The sequence below is a fragment of the Salvia splendens genome, chromosome 4 (assembly GCF_004379255.2).
Source record: "Salvia splendens isolate huo1 chromosome 4, SspV2, whole genome shotgun sequence".
Taxonomy (NCBI): Eukaryota; Viridiplantae; Streptophyta; class Magnoliopsida; order Lamiales; family Lamiaceae; genus Salvia; species Salvia splendens.
Genome location: NC_056035.1, coordinates 7,694,942 through 7,711,234, shown reverse-complemented (window position 1 = coordinate 7,711,234; position 16,293 = coordinate 7,694,942). Strand labels below are relative to the sequence as shown.

Sequence of the window (16,293 nt, the reverse complement as noted above, 5' to 3'; positions counted from 1 at the left end):
AAAACAACTGTGCAGCTGCTCGAAACCTATGAATTTCTGTTATTGTGAAATTAAATTAAAACACGTATGGCCAAATTTATTAAGTCATACACATATCCCATATAGGAGTATTTGAAAACCAAATTTTTATTTAGTTTTCTTTTGCATACATGAAAATGGATGAATATAACTCCAATTTTTAACATTGATTAAAAGTTACTATTACTCTGAACTCAATATAGAGCAAACTATATTATGTATTTACGATATTCTAATGATATTACAACAACTAGAAATACATATATTGGTTATTCATCAAGTAAATACAATAATACAACCCATAAATACTCATACCTATCAAAATTCTATAGTACTAATTTGTTTGAATTTAATTTAAAATTTTATTTATTCAATGAACTACCACATCTTAAAATCACCATGATTTTCCACTTACAGTTGATACATACATGATACATCTAAACTAAATAGATCAAGTAAGTTTGATACGTTGTGACGAGTCATGTACTTCCATAAATATCCATATTTAAAATTGAATCCATTAGTAACCATAGTAAATTTCCTACATATATAGCATTTTATTTAAAAAATCCAACATAACATATTATACTATAATTACTACTAATTAACTATCTATGTAATATTCATGTTGATTTCAAATCTAAAACCTGTCAACTATTCAATTCTAGTTATATTACCTGCCCTAATTTATTGACTCCATCTAATTAAAATTTAGACCAATAAACAATTAGGCAACATTTATTACAGTATTTAAAAATGACCGAAAATGATCTTATTTACAAACGACGTCGTTACTTTCAGGTACTATGTTGTCCCTATTAAAATGAAGTAAGTTTTCACTATTAAATAAATAGAAAAATAAAGTACAAAAAAGGAATACCTCAAAAGCAACCAAAGCGCACCGGAAAAAAAGTTTATCCCTCAAAAAACGAAAAATATCGTAATAAAGGTAAGTATTCAATTCCATTTAAAATTATTCCACCAAAATTACAATAAATTAGTGTCCTTTTTCTTTAATGAAAAATAATAATTGCAATAATTGCTGCTATTATTAAATTCTTCACTCAGACAACTCCATTTCTATGCACTCACTCCATTATCTCTCTCTACGCGATCTCTTGTGATAATCTGAATTCACTCTCACAACACAAGCACTCGAATTATTACGGCGTAGTCCTTAAGCATTCGGGGGCTAGGGATTTGTTTAAACTCCGTACACTCAAATTTGGGATAGATTATGCAGAATAAGTGTGCTGTTTGTTGGTTCGCTCTAGGGATGTGAGAGAGCTGCCAAGTTGAGGTCAGATTTTCAATTAGTTGCTGCGATGATTTCCTGTGAATTAGGTTGTTTTTAGGTATTGTGGCGGAAATAGTGTGAAGTATGGTTAGATCTGTAGTAAGAACTCTGATTTTGGATACTGGAGATAGCGATTGCATTTTGTTGCTGTACTAGTTTTCGGAGATCATGAGCATCAGTTGATCATATTATTATTCGCTGTAAATTAGAAAAGAGAGAAAATTTTGGAGTAATTTTTTCTAGTTTTGACGAGTTCAACATTTTGAAACTTAGCATGATTCAATAATAGTTGGTTCCATTGTCATTGTAGTAGTCAATGGGAAAGTGCAAGATGGAGTGCGGCTCGTTGAAATGCATCCCGAAACCACTTATTTTTTTACCAAAAGTAAACTATAAACAAGGAAAGAAGAAAGAAAAGAAGAACTATGATTAATGGATTTTCTTGTGTGGATATCTAGCTTTCTGTTTATAGACACTTATATTATGGGTTTGGTAAATATCTTTTGGTTCTGGAGTGAAAAAATTGATGCGAAAGATAGGTTTCATGACAATTCTATTTAGTGGCTCCGATAGAGTGGAATGTCATGTGTGATATATAGGAGTAGTTATTATTGTATAGACTATGTTCACCTCTGTGTTAAAGCTTTAGAGTCTGTACTTTCCGTTTGCAGAAAATTGGCCTTCATGGTGGGGAAAGTCATCGTCAAAAGAAGCGAAAAAGAAGTCTACCAAGGAAAGTTTCATTGACACATTTCATAAGAAGTTCAAGAGTCCCGAAAGTAAATCTTCTGGTAGATCAGCAGGGTCTAGAAGACGTTCAAGTGACATTGGTTCAGAAAGAGGGACTCAGTCACGTGCTCCGTCGAGGTCTCCATCACCTTCCAAGAATGTAGCGCGATGTCAAGTTTTGTGGAAAGGCCTCAATCACAGCCACTTCCTGTGCCAGGCCTCCGCCCAGCCAATGTCAGTCGTACTGATTCTGGAACAAGTGAAACAGCAAAACCAAAACCAGAAAAGTCCAAACCATCATTATTTCTACCATCTGCCCAGGCCTGCATGCATCCGTCAGAGACTGGAACCTTGCCGAATTGGATGCTGAGTTGGCTGTTGCTTTCAGTCTGTAGTGAGTGTTCTATTGAGAGTGATGATCCAGTTGATTCACGTCAGCGAAGTCCTCTTGCAAATGACTATGATATTGGGCGCAGGACTGCTGCAGGCAGCCCCTCAAGGTGAGTGGGTTCTGAAATTTATATCAGAAGTGCATTTTCTCATTTTGGTATACATATGTATAATGTGTGGTATTTGTCTTACTAAATGAGTCTCTCCTGTGTTTCTTCCATGAAGCATTTCTCTTAAGGATCAGGCTCCTCTAGCACCAATAATTCTAAGGTCGCACCTGTTCCTGTAAACCTTCCTCCAATAAACATCTGAACTCTTCACCACCAAGAAGGCGGCGACATTTGAATGGTCACATGGCAAATTACAAGTTCCGCAGCATGGTGCCTTTTCCAGTGCTCCAGATAGCTCAAGGTCAAGTCCTTCTAGAAGTCCAATGAGAGCCTCTGGTTATGAGCCAGTTTCAAATACTGTTTATACAACTGGGAAGCTTTACACTGAGTTTTCCGTTTCTTGGATCTGGCCAATGCTCACCTGGGTCAGGTCAGACTTCGGGTCATAACTCAATGGGGGGAGATATGTCTGGGCAATTATTTTGGCAGCCCAGTCGAGGGAGCCCAGAATATTCTCCAAATCCTAGTCCTAGAATGACAAGTCCTGGCCCTAGTTCCAGAATTCATAGTGGTGCAGTGACACCACTTCATCCTAGAGCTGGAGGGGTACATTCTGAGTCTCAGGGTAACTGGCCTGATGATAAGAAACAACCAAGTTATGCTCTGCCACTTCCTCCCATATCAGTTTCCAATTCCTCACCATTCTCTCATCAAAATTCAGCTGTGACGTCCACCTTCTGTGCCTCGTAGTCCTGGAAGAACAGAGAATCTAACAAGCCCTGGCTCACGCTGGAAGAAAGGGAGGTTGCTTGGTCGAGGCACATTTGGACATGTGTATGTTGGGTTTAACAGGTGTGATAACGTGTTTCTGTTTACCTGTGGAAGCTCTTATTTTTTTATGAATAATGAATCTCTGAAGCTTACTGAATCAAATTAGTGCATTTTTATTGTTCATCCTGAGTAATCGGTTTGATCTATTTGGTTCAGTGAAACTGGGGAAATGTGTGCCATGAAGGAGGTTACATTATTTTCTGATGATGCAAAATCGAAGGAAAGTGCAAAGCAGTTGGGACAAGTGAGTCTTTTGGCCTTGGAATTTATTGGAAGGCAGTTGAAGATTCTTACATAATCTTTATGTTTCCTGCAGGAGATCATGCTGTTGAGTCGCTTGAGACATCCTAATATTGTGCAGTAATTATGGATCTGAAACGGTCAGTTTAACTCTTAAATAATATTGATGGTGTAATCTTTGATGAGACTCAAAAATATTGATGGTGTAAACTTTGATAAGACTCACTGGAAACTAGAATTGCAAAGTCTAGTTTCCAAATGCCTTGGTTTTTAATTGGCTTAAACACCTGACAGTTAAAAAGAAACGTTGCACGTAACTAAGCGGTCTTTTTTATAGAAACCACTGTTTTTTGATGTACAAATTCATCTTCAATGGTGCACTGGTCAATTTCCATTATCTTCGGCTGATTCTGTATTGATGAATTACCCCTTAACAGGTAGGGGATAAATTATATATATATCTGGAGTATGTATCTGGTGGTTCCATCCATAAGATTCTTCAGGACTATGGAAAATTAGGAGAATCAGCCATCCGCAGTTACACCCAGCAAATTTTGTCAGGGCTTGCATATTTACATGCTAAAAAACACTGTGCACAGGTGAAGTGGGTTTTTTTTGTTTGGTCAATGTTTGTCAGAATTTTCATGCAAATGTGTATCAGTAAACATCATCATGCACTCAATGCTTCACATATATGTAGGGATATTAAAGGAGCCAATATACTCGTGGACCCAAATGGCCGTGTTAAGTTGGCAGATTTTGGGATGGCAAAGCATGTAAGCTTGTACTCTTCTAGCTAACTTAGTCTAAATTTTAATATCCAAAAAGTTGTGGCAAAGAAACTAGTATACATATGGCTGGTTAGGTTTAATATCCAAAAAGTTGTGGCAAAGAAACTACTATGTTGCTTATACTAGGGTCAGGATCCTCCTGGCTTTAATTCTTCTAGTGGCAACCTGCGATTTTATTTTATTGGTTGAGTATTTGATATTGCTTTTTTTTTACAGATTACAGGGCATTCTTGTCCTTTATCATTCAAGGGTAGTCCTTACTGGATGGCACCTGAGGTTAGTCATTCTGTTATTTCTTGGATCCTGAAAATGAAATCCCTTATGGGTTCCTTTCTTGTCTTGCAAAACTATGTTAATTTTTTGCTGCTCACTTAGGTTTATTAGGAATTCAAATGGATGCAGCTTAGCTGTTGATATATGGAGTCTCGGATGCACTGTTATAGAAATGGCGACATCAAAGCCACCTTGGTCCCAGTATGAAGGGGTCAGTACTTTGAGCTCTGTGGTTGTAGATTTGATGTTCAGTGTATTGATGGGTTATCTGACTTTTCACTTTGGTCTTTAAGGTCGCAGCTATGTTCAAGATTGGAAATAGCAAGGAACTTCCAACAATTCCAGATCACCTCTCAGATGAAGGGAAAGACTTTGTGAGGCTATGCTTGCAGAGGGTTCCACAGAATCGCCCTGCAGCTGCTCAACTTTTGGAGCACTCTTTTGTGAAAAATGTTGTGCCTCTAGAGAAACAAATACCTGGTCCAACACCCTCAGATCATCCTCCAGTGACTAATGCTTCAAAATCTGTGGTATTGCTCCTAATTTATCTTGGCTTCCTGACTCAACTAAGATTTTTAGATGCAACTTGTCATCATTTTTTGTAAGGAAGATGATGCTCTAACATGTTGTTTCTATCTTATGTTTTGGCCTTAATTGAAACAGTCTTCATGTGTGCTGCTAAAGGTCCTCAAAGTTTGGTGTCTGAAGGTTGTAATACCCTCATTGATTAATGAAAAATGTGGTTAATGTATTCTATGGTTTTTTATCAACTGGATATGCATAAACATCTCATGATCGGATAAAGCAGAACTGTATATGCTTAAGTTAATTGTGATTAGCAAATTGTCTTCTTGCTTGAGGTAGAGTTCTTTGACTATCATGTTTAGAGTCTTGGTTGGTGATATATGGAAATGCAAATGGCTTATTGATCCTCAACCACCGACATTGATCTAAAAGTAAATTACGAAGTTTTTTGTCTGAGATTCCCAATCCAAACCCTCCTTTATAACTCAAGGAAACTCCTGACTGATAGAGAGAGATCCTAGAATGTTTCATATGGACAAGGTCATCAGTTGGGATATAGTATTTAATAAGTCTTGTATTGGAGCTTTAATTTACACCACTATAAAAGTGCTTGCATTTTTATGTATTCTTGTGTATTTATTACTAAGACGGTCTCTGCACTTCTTATAGGGCATGGGTGACACAAGAAGTCTTCAGCAACCAGATACAGAGAGACTGTCTATCCATTCATTTCGAGTTTCAAAATCCAATTTCCATTCTAGGTCTCTCTCTCTGCATGCATCTGTTCTCCTGATTTGTCCCTTTCTATAGTTTGGCTACTCGTTTTCGCCATGTAAAAGTAGGACATGAACAATCTTCTTACCAAAGATAGTTCACACCTTGGTTCGAAAGAAAATGTTTTAGTAGTTACTATGTCGGACTTATATTTTCTTTTTCTTCACTTTCCAGTGACATGTACATTTCAAGGAACATATCATGTCCGGTCTCTCCAATTGGGAGTCCTCTTCTACATTCAAGGTCGCCTCAACACTTTAGTGGAAGAATGTCTCCTTCACCTATATCAAGCCCCCGCACGACATCCGGTTCATCCACACCTCTTACTGGTGGTATTGGTGCCATCCCATTCCACAATCAGCCTATGTTATCGCAGGAGGGTTATGGGAATGGAAACTTGCAGTTGCCCCCGCGCAGCCACTCTTACTGGGATCCAGACATTCTCCGAGGTGGACAGTCAGGATCTCATGCTTTCCGGGAACTGACATCCTATGATAATGATGCTCTTGGAAAGCAATTCGTAAGGACTGCAAACGGAGAACTTTATGATAAACAGTCGGTGTTGGCTGATCGCGTGTCTCAGCAACTCCTCAGAGATCCAGCCAAGCTAAATCAGTCACTGGATCTCTCCCCTTCAGCTGCATCGCAGTGCCACCATACACCTGGATTATAGCTTTATTCATTATCGACAAGATTAGGAGTTAGGTGGTTGAGTAGTCACTTTTTTGGGGACACTATGCAACCAACCATCACCATTGTTTTATTTGTTGGGGGTGCTATTTTGAACAGCAGAGATGAAGATGCTGAGCAACTTGCTTTTTGCAGCACTTACTGTCACGCAAAATCAGCCCCGCCCCGCCTTCCTATTCCCACCAGAGTCGCCACTGGTTAACCCCAAAACGACGATGCAACTTCTAGAAAGTTTGTGTCCTAATATGAAACTTTGACATGTAACTGACTGGTCCTTGCTAGAGCTAGTGAGAGGTTGATTGGCCTGGGGATTACAGCTTCGATTGTATAGTCATTGTTAAATCTTTAGTCTGCGAAAAAAAATGTATATGCACATTATCGAATAGAAGGGTAGCAATTATCACCCAGATGACAATAGCTGTAGAACTATTTATATTACAATTGCAATTGTTTCTGCACTAAGAGAAATTGGAGATATAATCAATCCAGATTTGCATCAACTCTCTCAAATTGTACATTTTGTCTCTGTGTGTGTATGCGTCTTATTTTTCTAATTATTACATGTGACTATTAATGTATATGCTTTGTTTGGTATACATATAATGATTTACTCCTATTTATTTATCAGGTCCATTGTATAATCCCAAAGTTTAGCAGCCAAATCTTTGTCAGTAGCCTTGGCATCTGCCTTGTCCAAATTGTTGTTCGAAAAGTATTCACCGCTGACGCCTCTGAGCTGTGGATGCAACGCCACATAACAGGTAGTTGGGGCCACCTTCATATTCAGCAACACATCAGTTTAACCACCAGAAATCACTTGCAGAATTCATCACTACTTTTGAATGTTTTTGCATTTTTCGCCTTGATTAGTATGCACTGAGCTTACCTGTTGAACGTTTTTGAGCACCAGTCGACCAACGCTGCTCACTAAACCTGAATAAACAGAAACAATTTTGCTGAGATGCGAGTATGCCTTATACTATCATTGTACAATGAAGATATGAAATTGAAGGATGAGGCGTTGCAACTTTCTCAAAGTTGAGTCTCAGTTTAAGATATCAACCCATGAAATGACTTTACCTTCGAAAATGCCAAGATTACCTTCAAAAATACCAAGATGACGGAAAAGATTGGTCGTGATTACTCCAGGATGAACTGAATTTGCTGTTAGGTCTGCACCCTCTTCCTATTCAAGAGAATTGATGCAGCACGTCAACAACTTCGATATACAAGATATAGTAAAAGACTTTGTTAGCGTGATTGCTAATTGAGATAATTCTATTTCAATATCCACAGAGGGCTCTGCTTTACAAGAGGAATAGATGAAATAGAGCTCTGTTTCACCCAAACTTGAGCACATACAATTATTTAACTAATTATAGTGTTTTTGCTATCTTCAGCTTAGCATATATAGTAGTATCATCTAATTCAAGTTATGTTCAAAATGAGTCCTTCACAATAATGGGAGAAAACATGCTTGCAGATTACCTTTAACCATCTAGCCAGCTCGTTAGCGTGCAGTATAAGCTTAGAATAACTGCATATGTTAGGGATGAAATACTGCAATCATACACCTTATTAATCCTCAATACATCCAAAAAAAAAGGTCTTGCATGAAAATGAACTTGCAGACCTTTTTTCATCGTTGATTTTGTCAAATCGGATTCCTTCTGTGTACGAATTACGATGAGCCACTGAGGAGAGGTTCACAATCCTCCCCTCCCTCTTTGTGTCACGGGCTGTCTTCTTCATCGTGTCCAGTAACAAGTGTGTTAGAAGGAAATGACCTGAAAACAACAAATATGTAGGAGTTTCTTCCAACACTTATAGCTACATGGTACTATTAATTAATTAATTAATTAGGCTAATACCTAAATAGTTTGTAGCAAACTGCAGCTCTATGTTGTCTGGAGACAGTGTGAAAGGCGGCACCATGATTCCAGCATTATTACTGACAATAGAGAGAGTAGTTGGAAAATTAGCATAATTAGCACATTATTCACATTGGTAATATGATACGAGTCTTATACTATTAATATTTAGTTTAGATATATTAGGGATTTGCATATCTTTTTCTATATCTTTGTTTTCTTGTTCATTAAGTTAGTAGCATTTTAAATAGGAGTTATTGTTATCACTTTATGAATTCAATCAATATAATATTTTCCCTAAACTTGTCTTGAGTATCTAGTATAATTATTGTTCCCTATTTGCTGCTGATCGGAGAACGTCTGTGACTCAGCAAATCCGTGAGCCTTCCTTCGAGCTTGTCGAAGGATTGATCACCCTATCCGTCCGAGAAGATAGATAGCCGGTCACGTTACGGAGGACGTTCGTAACAACTGGTGCTTTCATCCCGTACTCATCCTCCACCTTCTTCATCCATAACCCATATTTCACCAACCAAAAAAAAAAAAACCCACCGAACCCTCCATTTTTTTCCCTTATTAGTTATGGCTACTTACCACCAATATCAGCCCCCTCCTTCTAGCGCCAGCGGCGACGATCAGCCGCGATATCCGCGACGCAATTTCCAGGCGGTCGCCGAGGCGCCGCACGATGTGGCAGGAACAACCGCGATTTTCTCCACCGGGTTGGAGAAGATCTTGGCGCGATTTGACAGAATGGAACTCAGGCTGGAGAAGTTGGAAGCGCCGCGCGTTCCCGAACATGATCCACACTATTTCTCGGATGAACTTGATGACGAAGGGTATCACTCCCCACGCGACGCTTGGGCGGCAGAAGACGATGTCCACCGGCCTTTCATCCACGGACGACGAGACCGTGGTGGGGATATCCGTCGTCGACGAGACGCTGCCCGCGCATTACATTGGCGCGACGACCGTCTTCCGCAGCAGAACGTTCATCGGGCGCCGTACCGCAATCGCCCCGAGCCTCGGCACCGCACGTGCTGGGACAGGCCGCAGGACCGATACCTGGGGAGGGACGAGTCCGAACAACAACACTATGTGGACTTCTATTCCGGATCGAGGCATCGCCGGACTTCCTGGGATCAGCCCTCCCGAACATCTGGTTGTCGTGTGGGAGAGATTCGCGCTCCTCCGCTGCCGAAACCACCGCCACAGCCGGTACCAGAGCCAGAATTGTTCTATGGCCCGACGCATCATGGGACATCGGACACTCCCGCATCAAAACACACGACGCGCCCCTCTTTCGGCCCCCGGGGCTTTCTTCACGCTGATTCAGACGTGCCGTCACGATTCCCACCTAGCGCGTATACTGGCCAGCAGCGAGAGCAGCCCCAAACCGGGAACCGGCACCTGCACCCCACGTTCCCAAGCCCCCGTACCCCCGCACATCCACAGCACGTGCTCGACCAACAACCACAGCCAAGTCACCACCGCGCAGCGCCACCGACCCCTGCTGCTGCGCCGCCCCCGCCGCTACACATGGATCAGCAACGATCGCCATCCTGCGGCCATCCTACGACTCACTTCCGTCAAGCTGAGGCCTGCCTCGAATTGCCCACGACTGTGAAGCAGCCCCTGCTTCAACGCCCGCCCTCTTGCCTGCGTTCCCCGAGCCTCCACTCCGCTACGAAGCTTGTTTCTTGTGAAGAGAAATACTTGGGAATTGAGGGTGATGCAAAAGTGTTGAATCAAGTTGACTTGCGGCTCAATGAGAAGAAATTAGTAGATGATGAAGTACGAGCTATAGAGGTGGATAAAATTGATGACGATGATGGTCTTCATGATTCAAGTAAAAGGAATGAGGAAGAGGCATATGAAGAGGAGGACGATTCCACAGAGGAAGTGCTGAAGGTCATCGCCTCATTCCCCCATGTTGTTCAAGTGCAATCCAAATCTATTGTTGAGAATTGTTGGGGCAAGAAAGGAGATAGTGCCTACACCGGTTGGTGCATAATTATTGGAGTCTGTGTGGATTTGAGTATCAGTGATGTTACAAGTATGAATTATCGATCAACATCGCTCGATACCGATGCAAGGTTGATCCCTCCGCGCAATGACATGTGGGATTCGAACATTCTTGGAGGCGTGGACAAGCTTGTCGTTGTGGCGTGGAATTTTGCCAACCACATTGGGTCTCCTTTGTTGACTTTTGACAAAGGTGATGAATGGAGACATTCAGCTGCTCGATATGTGTTTGATCCAGGGGGAGACGTCTAGCTAAAGCTTTTGCTTTCAACTCTCGTCCTTGGTTCGTGGTTCCCACCTTGAGGACAAGGTGGATTTTAACCGTGGGGGAGTTGATACGAGTCTTATACTATTAATATTTAGTTTAGATATATTAGGGATTTGCATATCTTTTTCTGTATCTTTGTTTTCTTGTTCATTAAGTTAGTAGCATTTTAAATAGGAGTTATTGTTATCACTTTATGAATTCAATCAATATAATATTTTCCCTAAACTTGTCTTGAGTATCTAGTATAATTATTGTTCCCTATTTGCTGCTGATCGGAGAACGTCTGTGACTCAGCAAATCCGTGAGCCTTCCTTCGAGCTTGTCGAAGGATTGATCACCCTATCCGTCCGAGAAGATAGATAGCCGGTCACGTTACGGAGGACGTTCGTAACATAATATGATGTTTGTTTGTTTCTTACATCAAAATGTTCAGCGGTAGACCTGACGATGTAAACTGGGACACAAAGTTTCGAACAGATTGCATGGAGCTGAGATCTAACTGAATGGCATCAACCTTAGCAGCTGGATTCGCTTTGATGATTCCTTGTTTCAATTTCTCTCCAACACCCATATTTCTTATTCCCATCACAACATGAACACCACGCTTTGCAAGAACACGTGCTGTTTCCAATCCTATACCACTTGATGCCCCTGCACTTTCAATCTTCAAATTACTATTTACTAAAAACTCTTAGTACATAAGATTTGAGATAAAGGAGATGACCTGTAACAATAGCATTGAGGCCAGATGCATCAATTCCATTGGTTACTTTGATACGAACATATCCCAATTATTTAGTTGCATATTTGATTTACCATATCTTTCCAATTTATATTTAGATATTTGTTTCTTATTCAATAAGTTAGGGTAGTAGTATTCTAGTATTATAAATAGGAGAGATTATATCATTGTAATCAATCAACCAATGAATCAATGAAATATCTTCCCTAAATTTGACTTGTGCAACGAGCATATTATCGTTCCCTATTGCTGCTCATCGGAGAACGTCCGAGAACCGGCAAATCGTGAGCTTTCCTTCGAGCACGTCGAAGGTTTGGTCATAACAACTCGCGCGAAGATCGCCATCCGGTCACGTTACGGAGGACGTCCGTAACAACTGGTGCTTTCATTGAGAGCTCATCCTCCGTCTTCGTTCATCCATATCTCCCAAGCAAATCACCAATATATAAAAAAAAAGTCAGCCGCATCACCACCATCTCTACCACACCCACGCTTCAGCCCGTCGACATGTCATACGACTACGCCGGCTACCGCCGTCGTCAATACAACTTCCCTCAGGCCACACAACCATTCCGTCCCTACCAGCCGGTCCAACCTCGCCGTGTAACCTGTTGGGACCCTCCGAGCAGCCGGGTGGAAGTACTCCGTCCGCCGTCGTGGCCTGATCCAGAATCACCCTACGTCTCACACCACTTGGATCCACCCGATCCGTCGCGTCGCTTGTCGGCGATGCCCCGCCGCTGGGATGGTCAACCGGTGCTGTCCCTGCGCGATAATTCGGAAGGCAGCAATCCCTCGCGCGCCTTCCTGGGATCGAGCGAGATTTTCTCCGCCGGGCTGGAGAAGATCATGGCCCGATTTGACAAATTAGAGTCCAGACTGGAATCACGATGTGAAGAAATCGATCGCCGTGTGAAAAATTTACATGCGTCAAAAGCAGCGTATGGACGACAACCCTATGCGGATTTCGATTCGGGAGCGCCTAGGCGTCGTCCAACTGGCTGGGATCCGGCCTTCCAAACTTCCAGTCACTGTGTTGGAGAAACTCGTGCTCCTCCGCTGCCGGAACCACCGCTATACCGGAAGTCGCCCTACACCGACTTGGATTCTTCATACGAGCAGCCGAGGTAATACACGACCTCGACTTTAAGGCACCCACCCTATTCGTCGGACGTGCCCCCAAAAAATCCTCATGCCGTGGAATCCCGACGCCTCTCACATCCTTATCTCTGTCACGATCCATCTAGCCCCTCGCTACCTGTTGTCGCTGCTATTCCGCCTTCAACTCCACCAGCACCGTCGTGCTGCCCTGACGTCAGTAGAGATGAGGGCGAATTGTTACACGATGACCCGCCCTCACCGGCCCTAATTTTGCAGCTGTACAACCCAGATATTAGTGAAGAGGAGGAGACATTGCTAGAAGATAAAGAGGAAGATGGTTCTATTGGTGAAGTGGAGAAGATAATCACATCGTTCAATGTTGCTAAAATGTCATCGATGGATGTTGAGAATTGTTGGTTTAAGAGAGGAGGTACTCCATGTTTGAGCATTCTGAGAGGTGTGAACAAGCTTTTTGTTGTGGCATGGAATTTTGCCAAAAACATTAGGTCTCCTTTGTTGATTTTTGACAAAGGTGATAAAGGGAGACATTCAGCTGTTCGATACGTGTTTGATCCAGGAGGAGACGCCTTGCTAAAACTTTTGCTTTCAACTCTCGTCAATGGTTCGTGGTTCCCACCTTGAGGACAAGGTGAATTTCAACCGTGGGGGAGTTGATACGAACATATCCCAATTATTTAGTTGCATATTTGATTTACCATATCTTTCCAATTTATATTTAGATATTTGTTTCTTATTCAATAAGTTAGGGTAGTAGTATTCTAGTATTATAAATATGAGAGATTATATCATTGTAATCAATCAATCAATGAATCAATGAAATATCTTCCCTAAATTTGACTTGTGCAACGAGCATATTATCGTTCCCTATTGCTCCTCATCGGAGAACGTCCGAGAACCGGCAAATCGTGAACTTTTCTTCGAGCACGTCGAAGGTTTGGTCATAACAACTCGCGCGAAGATCGCCATCCGGTCACGTTACGGAGGACGTCCGTAACATACTTCCTCAGCTGTGGAAGCAGAAGAAAATCCAGAAGGCCCATTTCTCATGAACAGCCACATCTCATTACAAATTAGTACTAGTAAATAATCTCAATATACCAATTCCTATATATAGAAAGATTGTATGTCAATAATTTAATTTAATGAAATGAAGTAGAGATTCTGACTCAGACATTTCATGAAAATTAATCATCTATGGTATACATAGTTAGGCTGGAGATTGTATGTCTGTCTCTAGCAAAGTGGGGGGTTGCATGGAAAGGGATATCAAATATGTGGCGGCTAAAGCCCACACCTTGCACCTCCTTTTTCCACTTTTTTAAAATACACCTCATTATCTATTTACTACTAGTACTCTTGCATTTTTATTAAAAAAAATCATTTTTATTGTGATCCCATCTCAATATTTGAAGTGATTATTATTTTCAATTAACAGTTAGTATTATTATAAGTATGGATAATGATGACTTTGCGTCCATTTACTGGGTCTAGGCTCGACTTCTCATTCATTGGAATTCAATGTCCTATTAGCCTAAAAGTGTTGAATTTGTACAACTACTAGTTTAAAAAAAAACTTAATTGGGTGACTTAATTGCAAATTAGACCTAGCTTTTTTTAAAAAAATAATATAATATTTCTGCCATTCCAATTTCAATTTGTATAGTGAATTTAATCATTCGAAACTTTTTTAGTGAGTTTGGAGTTAGAGATTTAGATATTTATTTGATATAAAAATTAAAAATTGATTAGGATTAGGAGGTTGTATTACATATTTTTTTGAATAGTTCTCATACGTAGTACTACTATTAATTTTGACGCATGACGTAAGAGCCTTAGCTTTGCCAACGCTATAATGAAACTAGAAACCTTCAATAAATTTTGACTTTGGTTGAAAATCCTAATCTAAATACCAAACTCTTAGTACATAAGATTTGAGATATTAATTTTTATTACAATTTGAAGTATTGAGATATTATACTTGAAAAACTTTAATCTAATTTGCAACAATAGTACAGAACCAAAATTTTGAGATCTAAGTAGCGATTAACTGTAATTAAATTATGGCATGACATCTATGTTAAGACGTAGAATCGGAGTTTGATTGATAATTGAGAAATTGAATTGGTGTTACACCATTTTGGCCCACACGTCAAATTTCTGTAAATGAATATAGCAAGTTGTACCGCTTTCTTTCTTTTCTTCAATTAATTGTTTTGTACTTTAAATGTTGAATAGGAGTAGTTTATAGCAGTACTAATTAGGACTAAATTGATGTTAACATCCACTGTACATCATTTTGAATTTTCAATGCCGGCGCAATTAAAACTGTGAGCAATAGTATCCCACATCGAAGTTTTACTGAATAATTGACAAGTACATAAATTGACGAAAGAGTGAAGCTGTCATGACCTTACTTGAACAGGATCTGTTCTATAGGTTCGTACCTCTGTATCCTTGATTTCTAAGGAGACAGGAAACCATGTCTGGACGATGAACTCAGGCTGCTTGGCTAGAGCGTGATTAACAGCACCATGGGTCAGTTCTCTGGCTCGTTGTGCAGTAGATGATTGTTCTAGGCATGACCCTTGGATGGCCTGGCAGTTGTCTGACGGACTTCTCAATCTTTTTTGTCTTTTGAGCCCGGACGTTGTGCAACGCCATGATGTGCTGTTAGTTGTGAAACACAAACCAATTCTCCGTTGCTTTCTTCTGGTGCTTCGAAAGCCAGAAATTAGTATATGCTCCGGAGCGTGTTGTGGGAGAGAATTTGAGGCTCAGACCCTTTGTTTGTGCAGATAATGTCAAGTTCAGAGAGAATAAGCAGAGAGTGGCTTATTAAGCAGCACCACGGGTCACTGCACAAGTGAAATACATAGGCATCAATCAGCAGGGAGTGGAGTTTGGTTTTGCAATCATAAGTTGGAAGACTTCTAACAATATCCATAATCCAATAGTATTTCTCAATTTTCTTTATACCTGATTTAGTTGTCAACTCATTGCCTTCTGTAAGATGATATAGTTATTACCCATCACATAGTTAGCGCAACATAACATTAGTATCCCACATCGATGTTTTACTGAAATGGAGACAAGTACATAAATTGACACAAGAGTGAAGTACTCACAACTTTACTTGAACATGACCCATTTTTGGCTCATTGTGCAGTAGATGATTGTTCTGGGCTGACTTCAGTGTAGCTTGGATGGCCAGGCAGTTTTCTGATAGACTTCTTATCTTTTTGTTTTCGGAACGCCCTTCATCAGCCCCACTTTCTTCTGGTGCTTCGACGACCAGAAATTGATATATGCACCTGAATATGCTGTGAGAGGGAATATGAGGCTTTACAGAACCTTAGTTTGTTCAAATTATGTCTAGTACAGAGATCATAATGAGAGGGAAATTTGAGAAAAATGGTTTCACTGTCGCACATTTCGCAGGCACTGGAGCTTGATATTTACTTTTTTTAAGACAAGTTTATGTTTGTCCAAACAAAGTTCATGTTTAATGCAACTCCCTGGTTTTGCCAGTTCTATAATATGAATAAGCAAGTTTAATCTTCTTCGAGCTTGGCTTTCTTGTATTTGTAGATCACGTAT

At 40.5% G+C, this 16,293-nt stretch overlaps 1 protein-coding gene, 1 non-coding gene and 1 pseudogene across 2 annotated transcripts; 2 read left to right on the top strand and 1 right to left on the bottom strand.

Moving 5' to 3' along the window:
• Positions 1-1,798: 1,798 nt before the first annotated feature.
• Positions 1,799-7,168, top strand: LOC121800584 (annotated as a pseudogene).
• A 92-nt stretch (positions 7,169-7,260) lies between these two features.
• Positions 7,261-13,755, bottom strand: LOC121798292 (short-chain dehydrogenase TIC 32, chloroplastic-like). Its single transcript, XM_042197213.1, has 9 exons — positions 13,692-13,755; positions 11,557-11,601; positions 11,252-11,483; positions 8,540-8,619; positions 8,302-8,455; positions 8,157-8,205; positions 7,749-7,854; positions 7,555-7,601; positions 7,261-7,443 (listed from the first exon to the last, which is right to left on the bottom strand). Exons 1-9 carry the CDS (start codon positions 13,753-13,755, stop codon positions 7,282-7,284), a joined length of 939 nt encoding a protein of 312 aa, XP_042053147.1. The 3' UTR covers positions 7,261-7,281.
• Positions 13,756-15,100: 1,345 nt separating this feature from the next.
• LOC121801693 lies at positions 15,101-15,311 on the top strand. The gene has a single exon (XR_006050631.1). It is a non-coding gene; the product is annotated as a small nucleolar RNA U3 (small nucleolar RNA).
• The last annotated feature ends 982 nt before the right edge of the window (positions 15,312-16,293 follow it).